Source organism: Liolophura sinensis, chromosome 10, assembly GCF_032854445.1.
Source record: "Liolophura sinensis isolate JHLJ2023 chromosome 10, CUHK_Ljap_v2, whole genome shotgun sequence".
Lineage (NCBI taxonomy): Eukaryota > Metazoa > Mollusca > Polyplacophora > Chitonida > Chitonidae > Liolophura > Liolophura sinensis.
In genome coordinates this window covers 9,956,173-9,981,233 of record NC_088304.1, presented here as the reverse complement: position 1 = coordinate 9,981,233, position 25,061 = coordinate 9,956,173, and the positions used below count along the sequence as shown (strand labels likewise).

At 37.4% G+C, this 25,061-nt stretch overlaps 1 protein-coding gene across 1 annotated transcript; it reads left to right on the top strand.

The window, feature by feature from the left end:
• Positions 1–5,991: 5,991 nt before the first annotated feature.
• LOC135476586 (leucine-zipper-like transcriptional regulator 1) lies at positions 5,992–25,061 on the top strand. The gene is given in 21 exon segments (XM_064756660.1): positions 5,992–6,200; positions 8,140–8,202; positions 8,688–8,744; positions 9,086–9,165; positions 10,017–10,125; positions 10,542–10,680; positions 11,812–11,951; positions 12,311–12,457; positions 12,694–12,748; positions 13,550–13,660; positions 14,600–14,733; positions 15,470–15,515; positions 16,375–16,484; positions 17,114–17,174; positions 18,130–18,246; positions 18,761–18,923; positions 19,776–19,954; positions 20,898–21,047; positions 22,114–22,167; positions 22,749–22,829; positions 23,327–25,061. Coding segments are annotated over 21 exon segments (2,280 nt in total). The 5' UTR covers positions 5,992–6,057; the 3' UTR covers positions 23,468–25,061.

Genomic DNA, 25,061 nt, shown 5'->3' with positions numbered 1-25,061 from the left:
ACAGTGTAACCACTGGTTGACCTGTATCAGTAAAATTGCTCGGGCGGGGGCGGCTTGACTTTGGTAAGGTGTCTCAGTGAAACAACACTAGATAGAAGAGCAGTGGAAATCCGTCCTGCAACAAGGAGGCACATTACATGCACTCTAAGGATTCCTTCGTCATCATATGACTGAAAAATTGTTAAATACAACATTAAACCCCAATCACTCACTCACTCACTGTAAGGCCCTTGATCAGTAAGGTCATGTTCGTATCCAGCTCTAAGCGCTCAGGCTGCGGCTTTTAGTCAGGAGTTTTAACCTGACAATAGTTTTATGGTTATATATTCCCACCACTCCAGTTTGCTTTGCCAACAAACCTGATCCTTGTTACATACATGTAGGTGAAAAATTCTCCAGTATGGTATTAAACCTGGGCACACTTGGCTGGATTTTGTGCGGTTGCAATACACAGGGTGGAGCAAAAGTCTGGACCCACAGGTAATTTACTATAGAATTTGTTTTCGTTTATTTTTAACATAATTTTGATCATTTCAGTATCATGTATAATTTTACATGACACCACATTTCCAGGGAAATGGATTGGATGTGGAGGGGCGGGTGAATGGCCACTAAGATCTCCGTATTTTTTTTATAATTGATATTTTTATTGATTATTTTTGTTTTTGTTTTTTTTGGTACAGATTTTCCTCCAGATTCCTTTTTTACAGACAGAAGTACAGACTTAAATGAGAGATTGTTAGATACAATATAATCACAATTCAAGTCTTCAGTAACTGTCGAAATAGACTATCACACACAAGAACACAATGTGTGAAGTTTTCACTAACTGGACTTAACTATTGAATAGCAGATGACAGGATGACCAAAAATGTCTAAATCTGTCTTGTTCTCCTCTTAGAAAACTAATGTGCCTTTCAAATTCCATTGTCGACAGCTGACCTCTAACTTTCAACTTGTACATTGCGTTTTTTACACACATAATAAGTACATTTAAAGGCCTATAACTTATCTGTCTGAAGCCAAGGAACACATTCGAGGAATCTGGTATTGCCTGTATACCAGCAACTTTGTTCAACCAAACTTGGAATTCTTTCCATATGTTGTAAATATATTTACAGTCCCATAATAGATGGTAAATTGTCTCCCTTTCTAAGTGGCAAAAACTACACAGGTCTGATTCAACAGGATCTAACTTCTTTCCCAGTACGTTTGTGGTCAGAGCTCTATTAACAACTTTGTACTGAAACGATCGTAAGTGTGTGTCACCAGTACATCTAAAAACCATATTGTTGAGGCTTCTCCAGTCTTCATTTGATAAACTAACATATTTCTATTCTTAACAAAACTATACTTAGTGAGGTATCAGTAATAAACTTTACAGCCATTAGAAACGTTAGCAAACAGGGCTATTTTAGTCGGTATAAGAGGCAATGGCAGTGGAGAGGGGATACTGTTCCAACTAGCAGATTTGATTGCTGAAATGACACTTTGACATTCTAAATAGTTTGTACTGCATTCATATTTTTCATTAAATTCTGTAACATTTAGAAACGTCCTGTTACTGTTCAATAGGTCATTGACATACTTTACCCTCTTGTCGAGCCATTTTCCATTTACCATACACAAACGGTTTATTACCAATAACAAATAAATCATTGTAAAAAACACATTCTCCAAGTAGATCTGAAATGTTTCTCAATTATTTTCAACTTTACTCCACGAATAATAATCCTCTTTCCAAAAGTCATTTGTAATTCAGGGTATAACAAAGTGTTCCAGAACAGAGGAACCTATTTCTAAAGGATTTTGTCTTACTATTGTATCATCATAAAACAGATTGGACTTGTAAGTTCCCGATATCAGTCTCTTTACCCAGGAAAGCTTTGTGCAAATATATAGTTTTCAGTAGAAGGCACATTCAAGCCACCATTTTTCGTATCTTTCATTATTGTAATACGTGCAATTTCATCAGGCTTATTATTCAATATAAAAGCAAAACATCTGTTTTGGAATTCCTCTGTTTGCCACATGGGTGGGTTTGGTAGACAGCTGAACAAATGATTCAGTTGTGACAGCATCAGTGATTTTAAGACAGTAATTCTTCCCAGAGGGGTGACGTCTCTTTTAGCCCAACATTGCGTCATCTGGTCTATTTTCTTAAACTTCCTTATAATTTCTTTCCACCATCTCTGTCAAATTAATACTAAACTCTATTCCCAATATCTTGAAAGTTTTTTGGGACCAGTCTAATTTTGCATTGTTTTCGTACACTTTATTACTGCCTTTCATTGGTCTAATCCAGATTTCTCTTGTTTTTGAAGTATTCACTTTTAATCCAGAAAATTTTGCTCTATGAACCGTCAAGAAAAATAGTTGTATTATCAGTGTATTGGGATAATAAATATTGATGTAAATCTGATTTTATACCTTTAATATTATTGTTTTCTCAAAGCATGTAACTTTCTGCACAGACTTTCTCCACAGATGATGAAAACATAGGGAGAGAAGGGATCCCCCTGGCGACAGCCCTATCCTAGATCAAAGAAACCAGTTGAGAATCCATTGACCAGCATGCATGATCTACTCTGTGAATATAGGACTGTGATCCACCAAATACAGGACTTCCCAAAATTTCAAAACCTAAACACTTTCGGTATATAATTCCAATCCAATGTGTCAAAAGCTTTTTCAAAATCTATTGTTACTAACATTTTAGGGAGATTATTAACCTCTGCAAAAAGGATGATGTCATATACTAATCAGGCGCTCTCACCTATATAGCCTACATAGCGTCCAGCCATAAAGCCTTTCTGATTTTCATTAATTAAAGTTGACAAGTGGTTTTAAATGATTCGTCATCGCCGCAGAAGCAATTTTGTAAGGCCCGTTTAACAAAGTTATAGGGTGCCAGTTTGATAACATGTATCTATTTTCCTTCTTTTGGAATACAGTTGATTATGCCCCGATAGTCTACCATGTGTATATGCATAATTTAATGAGTTTAGAAGGTAAAAATGTAAATCATTCCCCAAAAATTTGTTTAATTCAACTGTAAATCCATCAGGGACTTTTGTTATCCTTTAACTTTTTAATGATGCAAGTAATTCCTCCCTGGTAAGTACCCCTTCCATACTGAGCTTCTGGGTGTCTGATAGTTTCCTTACATTTTCTACATCTAGTATGCTTTCCAAATCTACAGAACTTACATCAGCCTCTGTGTATAGCTTCCTGTAGTACTGCCTAAAGTTATTTTTCTTCTTGGTCTGTCAAAATTGTTCCATCCTTGTCTTGGATTTTTGTTATTGATTTATTTAAGAATTTCTTTTGTTCTAATTTAAAAAAGTATTTATTTGGTTTTTCCCAATATGAAGTCCCATCTGTTTTTGCTCTTTTCATTATTCCTTCCATCTTTATTTTATTTAATTGTGTTAAACCTTATTTCCCCAAATGAATTTTTTTGTAAAAGTTCCCTTTTTCCTGTTCCTCAGAGCATTGATCAAACACATGTTCCAGATTATTTAAGGTCTTAGTTAGATAGAACTCATCTGACATTCCTTGTTTTTTTAATAAAAGTTTACTGTGCAACTGTTTTGCGCCTTATGTTTAATAATATCATCTCAAATAAAAATTGTGCGTTTAATGTTGTATCATATTGGTTTACTGTGTTCTTTATTGTGTCTTTGTTTCTGTTACAAAATTCATGTCCTTGAATAATGAATTGTTGAATTTCCAATATCCCCTTCCCCATTCAAGATTTGAGAATTTCAGCTTTAGAGTAATCACTGAGTGATCTGACCTGCAACTAGTATTTATATCAGACTTTTGAACATAATGTAGTACATTTTGTGAGGTTAAAAAGAAATCTAAACGCCCCTGTTTAATGGGAGTGGGCTGTCTCCATGTGTATCTCCTCAACTCCATATTGGCATCTCTCCAAGGATCTACCAAGTTAAATTCTTCTTTTAGGTCTAAAACGATAAACGAGATTTTGAGTTATTTACATTTTTTTACAAGGAAAGGAACATTAGAGAGATACAAGTGTAAAGATCTGCTCGTTACTTTTAATTTCGAGTAAAATAAAATTCCCAAGTTGATTGTCTTTCTTTATTCTTAAAATTTCAAATTCAAAATTATTTCTAATTATCTCTGGAGTTAATTTTGTATGCACTATTACACACCTTATATCTCCACTCTGGGACAATCTACTTTCCCATCTCATTGGTGAAATGTACATCTTGTAGACAGTAAAATGAAATATCTTTTCCCTTCAGATATTGAAAAACATCCAACCTATTAGATCTGTTGTTTAACCCCTGAGAGTTTACTGAGGCAATACTTATTGTATCACTCGCCATAATGGCTTATATTATAGTTTTCAAAGCTCCTGTAACATGGATATTTATATCATAGTATATTATCTGTTGGTAGGTTATATTCTCTCATATCAAATTTATCTGATCCATACAAAAATATCATAAAACAACTGAGTAAAATACAATGGGTTACTTGAAATAAAAATAATAAAACACCAGGCAGGGGTATTATCAATAGATGTTGCCTGTAACTTAAACAGAGAAGGCCCCGGCTCCGGCATTGTACATTTTATTACGAAAAAAAAAAAAGAAAAAAAAAATCAAGAATTACATAGATGGATGACAAAAAGAAAATCACTCTGTATACACTCTTGACTCTCAGTATAACTTTTGCATGCCGCAGGGCTTATTTTTAAAAGATATTTACTGATAAATGTCCTCAATCAGAAAGTCGACATTTCAGAAAGGCTTTCGCATTGTAACTCGCGTGGCTGTGCCTCTCTAAAGACACGAGTTACAAATATTGCAATCAGAGTTTGCGAAGAGCTGAATCGCAACATTAACCACCAGCCTAAAATTGTGTCTTGCATAGCAACCAGTTAGCGATTTTGATTGGCTGCTTCTGGAGGCAGGCCTATGACTATGCCTAACCTAAGCTGAATTTTTAGGTATGGCAAATTCATCCCAGCATTTACCCAGGAAACCGTATATCCTCTATCAGCCAATCAGCGTCGATTTTGTATCCCTTTATGATCTTGTTAAAACCCCGTGGCTGGTTCCATGAAGCATAGGTCTACTTACTTGAGCAAGCCCTCAACCACTATGGCGACATATGTTGTAGAGATCTGAAATGCGCTGGGTTGTGGGTTACTTATCACTAAGTATGCTTTATGAGCCGGCTGCAGTAGCTTGAGCAGTGGATCAAGACGTGGCCGACACCGGATGCATATTGTATGCAATTAACACCAACAACCAGGCTGCCAATGTACAAACTGAGGAAGAACATTAAACATGGAATAAGTAAATTAACAACTGAGCTTTGCACTGTCAAGTTTACGCAAAAGGAAACCATGATGGAAAAAGAATACCGGTATGAAATCTTCATAGACAAAATATTTCTCACAAGCTGTCTGTACAACACTGGTATCCTGTACTTCTTTTATCTACCTGAAACTACATCTATGTGACAAATCCATTGCTCCTTCTGTATCTAGAATAAATTTGGAGCTATACTCTCTCAATTACTTGATTTCATAAAAGTTTGCCCTTCTGTACGGCTAGGCCTATTTAAAATTCAACCATGCACAAAAATAAAAAGTGTTATGTCCAGCGTCTCTTTTCTTTCTATCTATAAACACCTTGCACATGTATACAATCTGTTTTTCTGTCTGCCAAGGATTAAAAAAATTTCTCATTTCAACATCCTTTTCTTCTCCAAAAGATATCCGGAACAAGTCCTCATTTTCTTTATAATCATATACATACATGTATAATAAAATAAAAATGCGCACAAATGTTTAAATCTGTACTTAAACCCTGTTCAGGGAAGTACACTTTCTTGCAACAGATGAGTGCTTTGGACCACTGCGATAATCGTTGATCGAAGGATTGCCTCCCTTGGAGTAAGTCTTTTGGCTGTGGAGGCTAGACTAGTCTCCGGGGTAGAAAATGACATTTCCCGGTTTGGATTTTTGATTAGTTTGTCTGTGTTATATTTTGACCAAATGTGAGGCTAAGAAGGATGGCGATCGCTCGTCCACCTGGTGTGGAGTTCGATCATAACTGGCCAGAGAGCGTGGAGTGCCTGACACTGGATTTTGGTCCGTTTGAAACCGTTCATCGGTGGAAGCGTATGCCGGAGTGCGACGAGTTCGTGGGCGCAAGGTGCTCTAACTTTTCCAAGCTTCCCCATTATTCCCACGCCTAGCATGAAAATTTGTATTGGTATTACGATAAATAACAAAGGGTTTTCTCCCAAAGAAAATACACCCTCAATCCACATGACTGCTAAACTTTCTCGCAGTTGTAAAGATTAGTACTCCGTTCACACGGACAAAGTTGAGCTGGTTTTACTTGCGAAAATGGCTTTGCGCCAGTTTGACGTCGCCCATGTGACGCAAAGTGGGGGCATTTAATTCGGTTTATTTGCCCCAGCTAGCGAAGTGGCTTTAAGCCAGTTTTACAGCCTGAGCAGGTTTATCTGTGCTGTGTGAACGGTAACTGGATTAAATGTCCTGGCTACGTGGAGGTCAGGATGACGTCGTAAGTACTATACTGGCTGACATGTGGCCGTGTGAACAGGCAAATCCCAGAACTGGCTTGGTCACATGGTTGTGTGAACACAAACATTTTACAACTGGCTTCGATTTAAACCAGTTCAGATTTGATCCGGTTTAAATTTTGGCCGTGTGAACGGGGTATAAGTTTTGTCCCTGCGCATTGAGAAATGCTGGCTCTTCAATGAATTGATGTCTCTTTACCATGTGACAGAAACCTCAAGTTTCTGATTCTTGAAAAATTTACCCCGAACCCCATGTGACTGATAGATCTTACTTCTGATGTTTAAATTCAGTCCGAAATTGCTCTGATGATAGACTCGCCAGTGAATCTAAGGCCCCGAGTCCTTAGCCAAGGATCTCAGTTGTGGTCTTTAAATATGGGGTTACGTGTAGATCACAGGGTGGCTAGTGGTCCGAGCGTATCTGTATATATAAGTCCCTCTTATACCAAGGTCTTGGGCTAACATGTCTTGAGAAATAGATCTTTATTGTGTTTGCAATAAATGGACAGATGAAGAGATAAGGAGAATCTGCAAAGTAAGAATCAGCTACTTTAGGTTGTGGAGAAGTATTTGATGGATAAATTTTGTCTCAAAGGCCACGAGCATTGCATCAGATTTTTAAATGGAGCGTGCTCTGAGGGTTTTTAGGGCTGTCTTTGGCCGAAAATTTTTTTGCCAAATCTGACACCAGGGCAGTCTTGGACTAGTTTAAATATTCTTTCCACATATACAGTGTAATTGCTGGCTGAAATCCACAAAGCAGGACAAGGATTTCCTAGATCCATCTTCATGTTTGGTCAGCAGGGAACTTCAGCTTTGTCACAAACATATTATAATCAGCTAATTGATAATCTTTCTGAAGATACATGTACCTGACTGTCCGAAGCTCCCAGACTTCACCCTACACACTGTGCAACTATAAAAATGACTTACTGGTCAGCAGTATGAACTTTCTCAAAATCTCAGACAGTAAGGCAACAATTTTTTGGTGACACATTAGTATTTGAACACACCTCTATACTGTTCAAAGCTCAGTAATGCTGCCACCTTATGAGTTACATGTACTAGACGCTTTGAAGGATGCAGTTTCATACTTAAAAGAATCAGCTGTTGAATACCTAGATGATTTAATGTCACATAGGAGTCTTTTTCAAGATATTAATACCCTATTTCTTCTAATTTTAGGGATACCTGGACTGCTGATTTTGGCCTATATATATATGTAATTGTAGCACGAATATTGAATTCTTTTTTCTCACATAGTTTGACAATCTAATGAACAATATACTCATATCTTTATTTTTCCAAAAGGCTGGTAAAGAAGTGTAATATTCTACTTTCAACACTACTAATATCTGTCCCGAAAATTTGAAGAATTAAGGTAATGTCAGTTTGCAAGATCATTCCAAGACTCACAATCTTGTAGTAAGGCTCTAAGGAACAGTCAGTGTGGCATCTGTTTATTAAATGTGAATGATGTATGAGCATATTATATATGATAATTTTTGCTTTTCATTTGACTTGTTTTGTCATGGATTACAGGAGAAGTAAACACACTGTTGTGGCCTACAAAGAAGCACTCTATGTGTTTGGTGGGGACAATGGGTAAGTACATATGTGCTTAGGACTTTACTCTCCGAGAACCTTAAACCAATCACAGCTGCTTGAAAAAGCCTTAAAGTATCTTTTTTGTAGGGTTATTGCTGGAGCTCTTGTTCTGGGACATATTTAAGGTATGACCTACACTCCCTAAGTACAAAATCATCATCTTAAGCTTGGATGGAAGGGAGCAAACCTTGGTTAAAGGTGCTTGCTTTAGACCCTGTTGACAAAAATTGATTATTTTGTGAATTTTTATTATCACAATTTGTTACTCATACATTTCTCTAAGCTTTTGAGAATGGAGAAAGCAGGTTGAGATATTGTAATCTGTAAATTGAACATTTTATTTGAATTTTAAGCAAGAATCTTAAGCTTATTGTATGTTTTCAAAATAACACTTCACAAGACACTTTAGGGTTTATAGAAAAGCTCAGCCTTATGCCTAGATTCCTGAGCAAAAAACTTGCATCTTATTTATATTTTTTCAGGAAAACTATGCTGAATGATTTATTGAGGTTTGATGTGAAAGACAAATCATGGGGCAGGTCTGTATATGTGGAACTTTCTTTCTTTAATGGTTTTCAGGTAAAAGAGGAATTTCAGACCCTCAAGATAGGCCTGTCATGAGGCCATGAATAACCATTTATCCCATTAAGCTTAGTAATGATGATCAAAATCATCAAAATCGTCAAAATGATCACAGGATCACCCTATTTCAATACGAATTTCAAAGATGATTTTGCCTTTATTACTGGTTGAATAAAGACCCTCCTTTTTTACAAGCAACAAACAAAATGTTATATTTGAATATTTAAACACATAGATATTTTTCTTTAGCCGTCTTTACCAATAATCTGTTTCACAATACCATTGCTTGAAATTACAGAGCATTCACGACAGGGACTCCTCCGGCTCCCAGGTATCACCACTCAGCTGTTGTCCATGAAGGCAGCATGTACGTGTTCGGTAAGTTCACATCACTTTTGGCAAGTTCATGGGATTTTTAGTAAGTTCACAAAGTGTAGGTAAGTTCAAGACGCCTTCGTTCAGTAAGTTTTTGAAGTAAGACGTTTTTGTTAAATGCACAGTGTTTGGCAAATTCATGACATTTTTGTTAAGTTTTCATCTTCGTTGAATGTACAGAGATTTGAGGATTGGCTTGTCCCTGAAGACATAGATTTCATTCGTTAGAGGATTTCACATTTTGTAATTCTTTTTATGACTAGACATGGATTCATAGACACCAAATCATTATCATTACTGAAAATGGTGTCATTGCACGGATTTAAAAACAAAAACTGTTAGAAAACTGGGTCAATACATAAATCTGTCTATAAAACTCAATTTACCTCAACTTAGGTCTTTAGAACTGCTTTTATTTGTTGACTTTTATACAACACCAATCTTATTTTGTGTTTTTTGAGCCAACACTGTAAAATCCAAAAGTGAATAAAAATAAAAAATAAATATGAATATGCTCTTTTTTTAATATTTTTATTTTTCTGTTTTTTGGTGCTTATTTATTTATTTGATTGGTGATTTATGCCGTACTGAAGAATATTTCACCTATACAACATCAGCCAGCATTATGGTGGGTGGAAATTTTTCGGTGCTTTCCTATCATGTAAATTTGTCTTCAACAGGTAACAAATTTCCCACAAATTAGATGATTTTAAGTTTAACTTTATTTTTATATCCGGCGACAACTGCAAAAAAAGATTTGTTCTGTCGGTAAAATAACAATTTAAATTAGTGTGGCCTAACTCTCTTATTGCTTCTGCAGAGTTTCTTGACTAACAATTTTGTTTGTTTCCCAGGTGGCTACACAGGCGACATTCATTCCAACTCCAACCTGACCAACAAAAATGACCTGTTTGAGTACAGATTTGCTACAGGCCAGTGGATAGAATGGAAGTTTGAAGGGCGGTAAGTCCTTGACCAATGATATCATGCTTGTGTCAGGAGGCTCAGTCTGGTGTCAGTACTGCTTGGAGCTTGTGCTTGGCATTTTAGTGAGACAGCGCTGTAAATGTGTTGTCATTTGGATTGGCCTGTTACATGGATACACCAAGGTGAAATAACAGAAGTAATAATGTTAAAAACAAGTTTAAATGGTATTTTTGATTTTTTCTGTGTGTAAGATGCCTGTGGCTTGATGCATTAAAGTATTATCTTCTTGAGTACAGTGTAAGACATTAGTCAGATAAATACTATCTGTGATGGCTGCTTGATTTGTAGTGTCTGGTGTCTCCCAAATGGTCCTCCACTGAGGCAGCGCTATACACATGATTTTGAAATCAGAGAAATAATGCTAATTAATTTTTGTGATTTTCCGTGTGCAGGATGCCCGTAGCTCGAGCTGCCCATGGAGCAGCTGTGTATGATGGGAAGGTTTGGATATTTGCAGGGTATGATGGGAATGCTCGTCTTAACGACATGTGGACCATGTCTCTATTGGGAGAAAGCAAACAGTGGGAAGAGGTAAGTCATGCAAATTTATTTCTGTCTGCATATTAAATCTTTTATTTGTAAAGAGGGCAAGGTTTTTTTTTTAACAATTTATTTATGGAAAAAAACCATGGTTTTGGTTTGTCATATGGCGGCTGGGTTGTCTTTTCATCTTAAAAATTGTTCAGGACTGCAAAAGTGTGAGTAAAATGTCATCTGATCTGATCATAGGTTATTGACTTTATAAGTCAAACGACCTACATCAAGCATTAACCAATGTGGCCTTTTCAAAATTATGCTTTTGGCTTAAAAGAATAGACAACTAATAATACAGCCTTTTTTAGTTATTTCAGAGTTTGGATACAAACAGACCTAAACAGCCACAGCCATTTTGTTCTGACCTGCATGGTAACTCTATAAAATCAACTTTTAATTTGAAATTCTCACAAGGCCATGGAATCTGTCATATTAGAGAAGCCACGGTGTTGTGTCATGGTGTTGTGTCACGATGTTGTGACACGGTGTTGTGACATGGTGTTGTGTCACGGTGTTTTGACACGGTGTTGTGAGATGGTGTTGTGTCACGGTGTTGTGTTATTTGTAGCCCACGCTGACTCGGGGAAGAAAAGATTCAGGATAAGTGGGTAGAAACCGCTTCTCTTCAGGGTTATATATATCATTCACAACTGATCATTTAAAACTTATAACAACGGCGTTTTTTGATGTCTTCATTGTGCGTGATTTTTATTTTTGTTTTGAAATATGATGTATGCAACATCACAAAAAAAATAAAAGTATGCTTGTTAAAGGTTATGTGGGATTCTTTACCAATGCATATACACATTTGGTCTGGCATTGTCTTTTCTTTCAGAGCAAGTCTCACAGCAGACTTAAAAAGAACAAAACTGTTCAGCAACAAGTTGGTGGGATGGGATTGGGGTGGTTTGACAGATTCCTGTGTTAAGTACCAACACTCCTTAAAAAGACATAAATCAGTTAGACATTACTGAGTGAACCTTAACTGAAATTATTGTGTCACAAAAATGACTACATGTATGTATATGTGAGTTTGTAACTTTTTTACTAATTTGCATATTAAATTGCCTTTACTAATTTGCATATCAAATTGCCTTTACTAATTTGCATATCAAATTGCCTCAACAGGTGAACCAGATAGGTGACATCCCTCCGACCTGTTGTAACTTTGCTCTTGACGTTGCTAGAGACTCCATGTTTGTCTTCTCTGGCCAGAGTGGAGCCAAAATCACAAACAACCTGTTCCAGTTTAACTTCAGCCTCAAACAGTGAGTTACATTAGACTGGTTACCATAGCATAGAAATAAAATTGCAAAATTATCTAATTTGTGGGAAATGTAGACTGGCCCGGCAGTTGTACATGTTAAGGACATAATTACATGATCGGAAGGATTTGATAAAAAGGAAAAGTCTAACAAAATGAAAAGGTGGATTTTCATTTTTCTTTTTGTTTCATTTTTGGATTAGCCCACGTGTAAAACACAAAGTAAACTTCATTTGCCATCATAAGAAAGAATGTTTAATATTTGTAAATGCAGTGAGATTTACAGTTGTTTGACTTCTCTGTTTAATGCCATGGAATATTAGATTTCCTATATTTACCCTTTAATATCCTCTGTGTAATCAGATGGAGCCGAATCTCCACAGAGCACATTTTACGGGGAGCCCCACCCCCTCCCGAGAAGCGGTACGGACACACGATGGTAGCATTTGACAGACACTTGTATGTTTTCGGTGGGGCTACAGGACAGACACTTCCAAACGAGCTCCACTGGTAAGTTCACCTGCACTTGGTGAGAATGTCAAGCTCTCCTTAAGTGAAGGTAAAAAAGGTCCTCGCATAGACCACATATCATTGGTTCTAACCCTGTAAGAAGGTTTTCCAGCCACAATTGGTGCTAGTTACTCTGTTGTTTTCTGTCTGAGATTTTGATGAGGCCTATTATATTTCTTGATGTCAAATAGCGTTTTTGTGTGCTTGTTTTTAACAGCTGTTTTTTGTGTTCTCAGTTTTGACCTTGATGCTCAGACCTGGTCCATTGTGGATCCCTCGGAAGACAGCCAGGTTAGAAATGGAAAAAGGCGGAAAACTCTCAAAAAAGATCAATTTAAGATCATTATTTCTTTGACTGGGACTATTACAATATGTTAATATTTCACCCTAAAATGAAAATTGTTCAAACATAAATGTTTTATTTTTCATTAAGGGATGTTTTTAAAATGATTTTCTTGCATTGTCAACTGACTTCAAGAGTATACAAATTTATTTAAATCAAAAGAGAAAGGGATGGATTTTTTGATTGGCTGGTGTTTAACTGGGCCTCAAGAATATTTCACATGTGCAGCAGCATTCAGTTTCTATGGGTGTAGTAACTGAAACAGTTTAATAGAGGGGTTAGCCTGTTAGCTCGCTGTGAGTTCAAGTCTAGCTCATGCAGGCTTCCTCCCTGGTAGTAAGTGGGAAGGTCTGCCAGCGACCTGGGGATGGTCGTGGGTTTCACCCTGGATTTGCACCGTTTCCTCCCACTATAATGCTGGCTATAATGCTCATATAAGTGAAGTATTTTTAAGCACTGTGTAAAAACCAATCAAATAGATAAATAAATTCATTTGAACAAACTGTGGCAAAGGAAGTACATGCTGTATTTCCCAGTTAGGTATAAAAAAAATCCACTTGCTAATCTCATATATATCTTAAAAAATAAATTTTTTTAGTTTTTCTGATAAGAAATTATTCATACTTCACAAAAAAAAAAAAAAAAACGGAATCAAAATGTGCCAGGTGAAAAATGCAAAATTTGTGGTGAAATAGGGTAATAAAATGATAACTCGAACAAGCCACATCGTGTGTTTTCTTCCCCACCAGGTACCTACTGGAAGACTGTTCCACGCAGCGGCCGTGGTTGGGGACGCTATGTACATATTTGGGGGCACAGTTGACAACAACGTGAGGAGTGGAGAAATCTACCGCTTCCAGGTCAGATCACATTCTCAATATTCTGGTTGATTAATTAAGAATAAAACTAAGATAATTTATTGTAAGACTTCTTGGGAAAAAAACTTCAACAAAAATTTTGGAAAGAAAACTTTTCAAGGAAACTTTTGCAGGATTGTCCAGATTAAATTTACTTTGCCATATGATATGTATGATATATATGAGCATAAGAGATAACGTTTGCCAATAATTTTGGTGCCCACTTTATTCCCCTGTGACCCAAATGAAGTATAAAATAATTTTATTTCGGGTTTTACAGGGGAGCGGGCATTAAAAAGAATGCCAAAAATGACATAGAAATAAAACTGAAAATCTGCCTTGTTTTCTGTTTTTCAAAGCTTTTTGATCATGTAAATATGTCTTCAGCAGGAAAATTTGGGCTAGAACGGTCCACATTTCCTCAAAATAGATAAATTTCAAGTTTTGTTTTGATACCCTCCTCTGACATTGAGGAAAAATGTATTTTGCTCATAAAACAACCATTTAAATTGTTGTGGCCTTATATACAGGTACTCTGCTGAAAAAGCAAAAATGTTCAAGTAAAATCAAGTATGCTTTTATTTATTTATTTATTTGATTGCTGTTTTACGCCGTACCCAAGAATATTTCACTTATACGACGGCGGCCAGCATTATGGTGGGAGGAAACCGGGCAGAGCCTGAGGGGAAAACCCACGACCATCCGCAAGTTGCTGTTTGGACACTACTTACTGCCGGAGAGGAAGCCAGCATGAACTCACAGCGACCTCACAAGTGTGCTTATCATGACTTGTATATTCAGCTGAGTGTGCCTCAGACAGTACCATTTTTTAGAGAAAGTTACAAAGAAAAAAACATTTTACAAAGTATTCTGGATTTTGAGAAAAATGTTTTTATGTTGAGGATTTATAGCTAAATATTGGTCTTTTTTCTTACATTCCAGTTTTCCAGCTATCCAAAGTGTACACTTCATGATGACTATGGTCGTCTACTGGACAGCAGACAATTTTGTGATGTTCAGTTTGTTTTGGGAAAGGTACCTCAGTCTGTTATTTTAATTTTTTCTTTGATTTGGATGTTCGCGATTATAATGTTTGTTTGTTTTATGCTGAGCATTAGATGAGTAGAATGAAAACACAACAAATAATGTGAGCTGAGTTATTTAGGAAGAAAACAGACCTATAGATCACAGCCATTTTTTTTAGGCATGCCTGGTTACTCTATAAAATCAACTTTTTTATCAGGAATTCTTACGAGGCCATGGGATGTGCCCATGCTAGATGAACCAGAGACACGATGCTGCTTCGCTCATGCCCCACCCACATATGGCTAGAACACAAAACACGATTCGAGTGTATGTAAGCAGAAACAGCTGAATTCTAACTTGTGCCTGAGTGGTTAAAATTGCTAAAATGACATTGTTTTCGATTTTCTCAATGTCTGTAAATTTGCTTACTTTAAACTGTGATATCTTGGTTAACAACATCACAAAAACTAAATGGTATTTTGCTTACATTGAACTGAGATATCTCAGTAAAATCACAAAAACAGAAGTTATCTTTGTAAACTTCCTGGGGGACGCATTATCGATGCCTATGTACATCTGGCCTGGTGTTGTCTTTTCTTTAAACAGGGCTCTCACTGGTCCTTGAATTTTGTACAAAGATTTTCAGGACCTTGAAAGTCCTGAGAAATAGCTTGTAAAATAAGCAATAAGCAAAATATGTGTATTTTTGTTTTATGTTGATGTATGAAGTGTGTTTTCTGTTGACAGGCCATGAAAAGATTTCTGCACATGTTGGTCTTGTCGCAGCAGATCACCATGGTTACGGGATAAAATCCGTCAAGCAAAGTTTCAGGTAGGAATGTAATTTACCATGGTTATACCAGTTAGGATCTTCATTCTGCTTACTGCTTTGAAATAACTATTTTGAATAGAATTTTTCATTACAAAAATTTGATCTTTGATCAAATTTGATAAAGTACATTATTTGTATTTGGCATACAGAAATAAGTATGGCATTAAACATTTGTAATAAAGATTACAAAGCGGTACGGTAATATGCAAATGTATGAAAATAAATGTAAAACTAGAAAAGTTATCTACTTCATAGAAAAAGTGGACAGTCCCAGCAATTTTTCCTGTTGAAGACATATATACGTGATTGGAATGCTTTGAAAAACTAGAAAATCAAAATGACTTTAAGATTGAACAAAATACAAAGGTAGATTTACAATTTTCTTTTCATTGCAATTTTGGATTTGGTGGCAGCTTGCTTGTAAAACACACGCACGCATGCAGATGCGGCACGCACGCACACACACACAAATTGGTGTTGCCTAATACTTGTTTGGAAAAAATGACCAATGTAAAGCCTTACGAAAGTCATTAGTCTCTCACGGGATAGAGTATGGTTCTGAATCCTCAATATTCACTTGACAAGGCTTTCCTCCGTTCCCCCTTGGCAGGAAGTGGTCAGCAGGGCCATGCAGATCACGTGCCTTTCACAAATGTGGAATACACTGAGCTCACACTGCAGGTGAAACTCTGATAGAAAAATGTGGGAAAGTTTCGTTGGATAAGGTCCCGGAATTACTCCCCCCCCCCCTCTCCCCAAAGAAGCTTAGTTTCCACCACCCGTGAAACTGACTTCTGCATTAGTACAGTGTTACCCTATTGAAATAAATAAATGAATTTCTCTGTGTTTCTATGTACAGAAACAGTGTACGGCGGGAGGTGATCAACCACAAGTGTCAGATCCCCGAGCATTTGAGATGGTTTTGTCTTACATCTATACAGATAGGATCCATCCAACCAAGAAAGGTCAGTGGAGAAAACAAGTCATAATTGTCTTTAACCCAAATCCTTGACAATCAATAACTTCTCCCTATATTAGTTCTTGGATTTTGCTCCAAATTTGTGTTGTCTGTTGTAATCTCTCTCCTGAAATAAAAAACATAAGAATTATAATTTTTTAATTTTTAATTGAAAATTGTAATGTAAATTTTCTCAAATTTGAAACATGAAGTTAAGTAAGGTTGCTGAGAGTCCCTCACCTGCTAATATACAAGCAAGATTGGGCTAAAATAAAGAAAAACCCTGAAATGTGTCTAATACTAAATATGTTGTATGGTGAGAAGAAATTTGTAAACAAAATTAAACACGCATTTTTAAAATCAAACTGTAGTTTGGCCTTTTGGGCTTTGGGCTTTTGGGCTTTTGGACTGAACTTGGGTATGCAAAATTCCTCTTTTCTTTGACCACAAATAAATGTAGATAATAAACACACAATGACCTTAAAAATCTATTAAGTAAAAGGTTTAAAACCACATATGGCTTCATGAATTTGTTTTATCAACCAGTCACCCTTCTACGGTTCGTACAACAGTGAAACCAGCTGGTGAAAGATGGCATGAAGTTACAGGTGGTTTACTTTGTCTTTGTTACGCAGGTCAGGAGCCGAGCAGTAATGAGGTGATCTTTGTTGATGATGGACGTCTACAGGCTGGCGCTGCAGGTATGACAACAAAGGTCGCCTTTCAGCTCACCTTTGGAGGATGTTGGAATGTGTTGTGTCAGCCTGTAAGCTGATCAGTTTAGACGTCTTTGTTAGCAGATATTGTCATTTTCTGCCGACAGATTGAACCATCAGCAGTGGTACGAGAATAAAACTACTGGTGTCATTGAGAAAAATTTCTTGGAAGTAGTTGTCACGCTCACTTACATTTGTATCCATACCACTGGCTTTTGACATATAGTGTAATTCTTCAACCTTTTCGCAGGGTTTGCAAGGGTGTTTTTTTTCAAGTATATTCTGAAGGCATTACTGTGTAGACTGATAAAATTATACTTTGTTTGAAGCCCTGAATTGGCCAAATCCAACCAGTGTAGTTTTGTCCCTGGAATCAAATCATAAGACATAAATTGCCCAGAAAGTTGCTTATTCATATGCAGAAAGTTTGATAAAGTAGGGTAATTAAAGTGGCTGGTGCATGTAACATCATGGATATCTTGACGCCTCATGCTTACCTGGAAATGCCAAAGTGCGGCACAATGACCCAGGAGCCTCTCATCAATGCGGTAGCCGTGAGTTCAAGTCCAGCTCATGCAGGCTTCCACCCTGGCCATAGGTGGGAAGGTGTGCAACCTGGTCGTGGAATGTCATGGGTTTCCCAAGGGCTCTGCCTGGTTTTCTGACACCATATTGCTGGCCGCCTTCGTGTAAGTGAAATATATATGGTGTAAACACCAATGAAATAAATCAATAAAATAAATCAAAATGCTAGAGCAAATTATTCTATGGCTGTAATTCATTGGATAAACATTATTTATTTATCGATATTTAAAAGAGTCGTGCACCATACTTCATAACATGCACCCCTGGCAGTTCGGTCAGACGAAAGATACATAACGTCAAGAATTTTTGTTATGTATAGTTTACCTGACAGGTGCTGTTGCTGTTGTTGTTGTAGTTCCACATGTCGCGCCTGGAGCAATTGTGTGTGCAGTTCCTGGAGGCGTGTATTGGCCACAAGAATGTCCTGGCAGCTCTACAGAACGCCTCGCATCTCAAACTGGACTTCCTAAAGGTGTGGGAGAGATCATCAGTAGTTTCAGGGCTGTGATCAAAGAGAACTGATCCACTCATAAGAGAAACCAGACTCAGTGTTTAAAATTAGTCAGCCATATGCTATTTTAGCACTTATTCGATTCTAGTGCTTGGGCTTCTGTTTAAGAAACTGTATGTACAATGCAAAATAGTGTAGAGAGTGACCCTGGCAAGACATAACCCAGAAGTCATCATAAAATTACAATTTCAAAGAGATAAATGGCAAAAAAATAAGACTGCTTTGTTACATTAAGGGCAGGTTTGATGTCACATAGGGCAAATTTTCTTGAATAGCATCAGAAAGAGTACTACAGCGTCATTTGTGGTTATATCTGTTTGGCCGGGACTTAATGGTTCAAAGCTTGTGACACCAATTACATTTACATGGTGACTTCTTCATTCTTCATTCGTATGTTTTATTACAGAACCCATTTACAGCTATGAGTCTAAAGCAGTGAATAGATTGCTGTAAATTTTGTAATTCTTGCCCTCAGGAATTTTGTCTGCGCTTCATCGTCAAGGAGACCAACTATAACCAGATTGTGATGAGTAAAGAGTTTGAGAGCCTGGAACCTCCGCTGATGGTTGAGATTGTGCGCCGCCGACAGATGCCTCATGTCCGAATGCTACCAGAACCATATTGCGACTCCTTCCAAGGTAGAGTAATAACAACAACAACAACAAGAACCACATCCAGAATATAGGCATGTTAGAGAGATGTCTCAAAACTGACGAGCGGAAACAGTTAGATCAGAGTGTAACATTATGTGAAAGGGACACAGTGTCAACACTGAGTGACTACAAGGAACATGGAGTGGCCTTTTTGGAACCTCTCCCAGTGGCAAATCTTTCAGCAGGGCTAGAACGCAGGATAATTTAAGAAATGCATGTAAAAAGGCCGAAACAGGACTATTGGAGAGCTCACAGATCCAGGCAATTTACCCACAAGAGGCGGTGGGAAGCGGGTGAGGAGGTGAAAAATAACAAGGGAAGGTATAGGGAAATAAAAACCAGTGGGCAATATTCTGAGAACTATGGCTGATAATATAAGATAATTAAGAAATTATACTATATTAGACAAAAATAAGGTAGGCTACACAGCAGGAATAAATTGTGAAGATCATTAAAACCTGGTTTTGGACTTCTGAAGCTGTGAAGCATGCTATTTAGACATCAAAGGTTCAAAAAAAGGCTGCCCCATGTTTTCGCAGCTGCATCTGCGTGAATAAAACATTGGGGAGAGGCTCCTGGGTCACTGCACTGTGTAGGCACTCTCACCACTTTAGCCACAGAGGCCCCCTCCATATTTAATACATGTAATTCAGTTGATATAAGTTGAGCGAGTGAAAAGTTTACATTTATGACTATAAAATTTGGTGGATGTATAATTAAAAGCACAGTTGTATTCCATGCTGCACTTCACAGCAATCTATTCACTTCACAGCAATCTATTCACTTCACAGTAAGACATCTATAACTGTAGCTGCATTTGTACTGTAACACTTTCAGCCAACTCTCTGGAGAAGGACCTTGAGGCGTTTCTTAAGTCAGGTGGGGTGGAGTTTTGTGACATCACCCTGATGTTAGATGGAGTGGCTATCCCCGCCCACAAGGCAATCCTGGCTGCACGCTGCAGTTACTTTGAAGCCATGTTCCGTTCCTTCATGCCAGAAGACAATACTGTACAGGTAAGTAAGTTTTGTTCCCTCATGCCAGAAGACAATGCTGTACAGGTAAGCAAGTTTTGTTCCTTCGTGCCAGAAGACAATACTGTACAGGTAAGTAAGTTTTGTTCCTTCGTGCCAGAAGACAATACTGCACAGGTAAGTAAGTTTTGTTCCTTCATGCCAGAAGACAATACTGTACAGGTAAGTAAGTTTTGCACTCAAGTTGTCATTTTCTGTACCATCAGTTGTTTTGTTTGGTAGAGGCTGGGTCCAAGTATTTGCATATGCAAATTTTTCACTTTATTGCAGATAGTAATTACCTGTTCAGCCATGACATCCTTTATGCCTGTTTCCAGTATCTGTTGATAATTTGGGGCTCTTGTGTTCCTACGTTCTAAAGTTTCTTGCTAAGTTTAGTAGATTTTCATACAGCATGTATATTTTTACCTGGTTTCTGCTGTACTCGCGTGGTAGCAGCTCTGCAAACCCAGAGCTTAGACACACATAGATTTGGTGCAGTTCGTGCCTGGGACAGGAAAACATCTAACCTTTCCCACCTTCCCTGCTGGCATCCTCCTGAGGCCATACGAGGAAAGATCTGCCATCAGCCAGGGAGTTTCCCCTCAAGCTCTGTTCGCTTTCCGCTCACCATAATGCTGGCCATCGTCGTATAAGTGAAATATTCTTGAGTATGGAGTAAAACACCAATCAGATAAATGTATAAATCTTTCACTTTAAGGTTGGTATGTCAAAATGCACTTTCAGAAACACATAAAGACATTAAAATGATACTTTTGATTTTTTTTTTCATAAGAAATTAATTAAAGTTCACAAAAAACTCCTATGGTTTGATGAATTAATCAGAATAAAGCGAATTGTGTCGGTTGAAAACTGCTAAATGTCAGGTGAAATACATGTACTGTGTTTCACAAGTGCTCACTTAGTAGGAATATTGATATTTCAGATAGCCATTGGAGAGATGGTCCCTTCCCGGCAGGCCTTTGACAGCTTACTGCGCTATATTTATTATGGGGAGGTAATTATGCCCCCTGAAGACTCCCTCTATCTTTTCCCCGCACCTTATTTCTATGGCTTCACAAACAACAGGTTACAGGTAAGACCTCCTTTTCAATGTAATGTGTGAATATGGTAACTTTGGAAATCGTGAGGTAGAAAAAAGTGTTTTTAGTTTGTATTCCTCATATGCCTGCTTGCAGTACATTTGCATATGAAGTGTTATAGAATTATTGTCCATATTTAGCTAGAGTCCGCTTCGGGAGCGGTAGATCCAGGATCAATCCTGGGTCGAGTCACACCTAAGACTTTAAAACAGGAAGTTGTAACTGGCTTGGCGTTTAGCATGAAAAGGATAGTACAACCACTGGTTGGCCCGTATCAGTATAATAGCTTGGGCAGGGCAGCTAACTTGCCTTAGCAGCACTAGATAAAAGAGCGGTGGAAATCCGTCCTGCAACAAGGAGGCACATTACACGTACATGCATCCTAATGACTCCTTCGTTGTCATGTGAGTAAAAAATTGTTAAGAAGGGCTTCTGGGAATGCAATAATGGCTTTAAATATTGCCCACTTAAAACAGGAGTTTTAGGCTCTTGTGCCTTTTAACCGGCATTTTTACCAAAAACGATGTCATTTGCTAGATGGAACTTTACAGAAGCTAATATACAGCCATATCAACTTGAAACGTTGAAATTCAAATGTATAACATTGTCAGAACTGACCAGACTTTAGGTTCTGAAATTTCTGGTGATGGACTTAATGTTTTGGTCAAGCATTTCCCCCACTGACGGTATGGACTGGTTAAGTTGTCACATTCTCTGTGTGTGTATGCTTCAGAATTTAACTAATTGCACTGGAAATGTGACTCCTCATCACAAGAATGTGACATTGCTCATGTGTTTCTCATGTTCTACACAAAGTGCGACAATATAAAATGTAATATTTCACAAAAAGTGGCATTGCGTGCAAAGTGGCACATACATAAAATGTCACAATGATTGTCTCGTATTACATCAAAATGTGAGACATTGATTACAATCACTGACAGTGTGATACAGTGTAATGCAATGCGCAAGTAATGTCACACAACCTGTCACACATTACATGTACAAAAGGATGTCTCCATTTTATCTTTATGTTTCAATTTTTTCACTTTTTTACAGGCTTTCTGCAAACACAATCTTGAGATGAATGTGTCTTTCCAAAATGTTGTCCCGGTGAGCGAATTAAATCCAGTATAATTAAAATAGTTTGACTTGTGAGCCATTCATGCAATAGTACTGCTGCTTATCGGTTTACTTATTTCTGTTGTAACGATTTGAAAATTACTTTAAACTTGAATTTTTAGGTCTGTTGATGCTGTCAATGAGTTATGAAAACACAACGATTTAGTTTCTTTGTTAATCTTGCAGAATCATGTACCAGGCTGATGAATTGATTGTGACTGTTAAGAAGATTAATGCTTTACCATTTTAAGATCGCAATTTCTTGCATGTACCATCCTGTGATGACTAATTTAGTTCGTTGTGGTGTTTCTTTGAGGACATTCCTCTTTGGCTACTTTTTGGCTATATATTTTTTTGAACCCTGAAGCTGGCCAAGTATTTTTATGTTATCTGAAGAATATAGTAGTTCAGTTTTGTCTAAAGAACCTCTTAATAATAATGTACCAAGATGCTGAGGTATGTCAAAGAAGTCCTTTATCACTTATTAATTCAGTGCCAAGAATGTACACAAAATGTATCCATAAGGAAGCAGAGTCTAGTGTTAACTCATGGTTTGCTGTTTAATTTTACAGATATTGGAGGCTGCAGATAAGATCCAGGCTTTTGACATGAAGAAACATGCTTTAAATATTATCGTGCATCATTTCCCAAAAGTAAGTAGCCTTTATTTGTTTATTTTTTTTTTGATTGGTATTTTATGCCGTACTCAAGAATATTTCACTTTTACGACGGCAGAGAGCATTATGATGGGAGGAAACGAGGGGGAACCCCACAACTATCCGCAGGTTGCTGAAGACCTTCCCACATACGCCCAAAGAGGAAGTCAGCATGAGCTGGACTTGAACTCACAGCATTGGTGAGAGGGTTCTGGGGCATTACGCTGCGCTAGTGCGCTAACCAGCTGAGCCACGGAGACCCCCAAGTAGCCTTTAAGCTGTTTTCTATTTTTCTAGGAAACTGGTTTAGAGGAAGTCTACTGAGAATGAAGACTTCAAAACAAAACAGTTTCAAAAAAAAACTTCTTCAAACTCCGTTAATGCACAGAATTACTTTTTGTACCTCTCTTTACTCACAGATTGTTTTTTCCTTAAAAGGAAAAAGCCCTAAATGAAACTGCGGCCGTAATTGGCTTTTGTGATATTGTCTTCAGGTGGCTCGATTACCCCAGATACGAAGACTGAGCCGTGATTTGCTGCTTGACATCATCAGTGCATTGGCTGATGACATGGGTGAATCTCGACTCTGTCAGGATGTGTCGAATATCAGCCTGTGTGAATCAAGTGCTCTGTGACTAGCACAGCAGTGGATCATGTCTTGTGCTGTGTTGACATGTAAAGAGTGGATCAAATCTGGGTCTAGTGCCCTGTGACATGTAAGGAGTGGATCAAATCTGGGTCTAGTGCCCTGTGACATGTAAAGAATGGATCAAATCTGGGTCTAGTGCCCTGTGACATGTAAAGAATGGATCAAATCTGGTTCTAGTGCCCTGTGACATGTAAAGAATGGATCAAATCTGGATCCAGTGCCCTGTGACATGTAAGGAGTGCATCAAACATAGTGCTTTTTCAGATGTCAGTCAGATCTAGTGCTTGTTTTACAGATATTTTACCATTGTATCAGTTTTGGTGCTTTTAAAATGTCTTTATTCTAGATTAGGATAAACAGCTTTTGGGCTTGATGATTGTACCAGAACATTGAAAACGAGAACTAAAACAGAAATGAACAATGGACAACACTATAGAGCATTGAAATCCAAAATTATCATAAGAAGAAACACAGCATTGAATCACAAACTACTACAGAAGTAAGGAATAGACTACAAACACCAAAGCATTGAAAACAAGAACTATCTGTAATCACAGCAAAGAGCTACAAAAAATTACAGTGTCTATAATCACAGAAAAGAACAAAAAACTACAAACATGTTAGCATGGAAACAAGGACTGTTTAATGAAGAAATGTAAAATGCACTGCACAGCTGGGAAATAGTTTCCCATTGATTGTACATGTTTGATTAATGAAGGGCTTGTCATGACACCTAGTTACCCTAACAAGAGCTTGTTGGCCATTTTGGAGCAAAATTAACATGGGCTGGTATGGCAGTATGCCAATAGCATTACACCAATATGGCTGCCAATAAAGAGGTCGTGGAAAGACCCTGTAAATGTCAGTAAACACTTAAATTACAGGCTCACTTTAACACTGGGATGTACATACAATGCTTGTTTTTGTTTGAAAGAATTTAGCTTCAGCTTTAGAAAGGCTTTGAACCAGATATATTTTAACACTGGATAATGATATTTGTTGAATTTTCATATCTCAATATTGGACTTTATCTACCAGCTTTGGAAGAAGGAACTTGACTTTTTTAGGGGTGGGATTTGGTGGGTGAGGGTGGAGGGTTTTTTTTTGAGGGGATGCAGAAGGATTCTTCATATCATGCCAAAACTATGTAGGATTTAAGCATAGTACTGGCATGTAAACAAAGTTTTTTTTACCTATGTACACATGAATGTTGAAATGAAGTTGATTTATGTTTGGCTCTAACTAGAATTTTTTTATAAAGTGGCCATGTTGAAATGTGAATGTTTGAGTACTAATTCAAGTTAGTTATTTTTTTCTTCTTCTGCACAACAGTGCATACATATTTTTGTGGCAATGCTTTACTTATAGTAGCACTGGCTGTGGTTTGGCATACTTAACAGTAAATGTTCTGTTACAAAATGTCAACAAAGTGTTTAAATACTTCATTCTGATTAATTCCAAATCAGTGAGGTGAGCATTGAATAGTTTCTGTAGTGCCTTTTTTTTTCTTTTATTGTGTTCAGGGCAAAATCTGTGGGTAGGGCTAGCGTAACATATGTAACCCCTACCACTACCCCCCA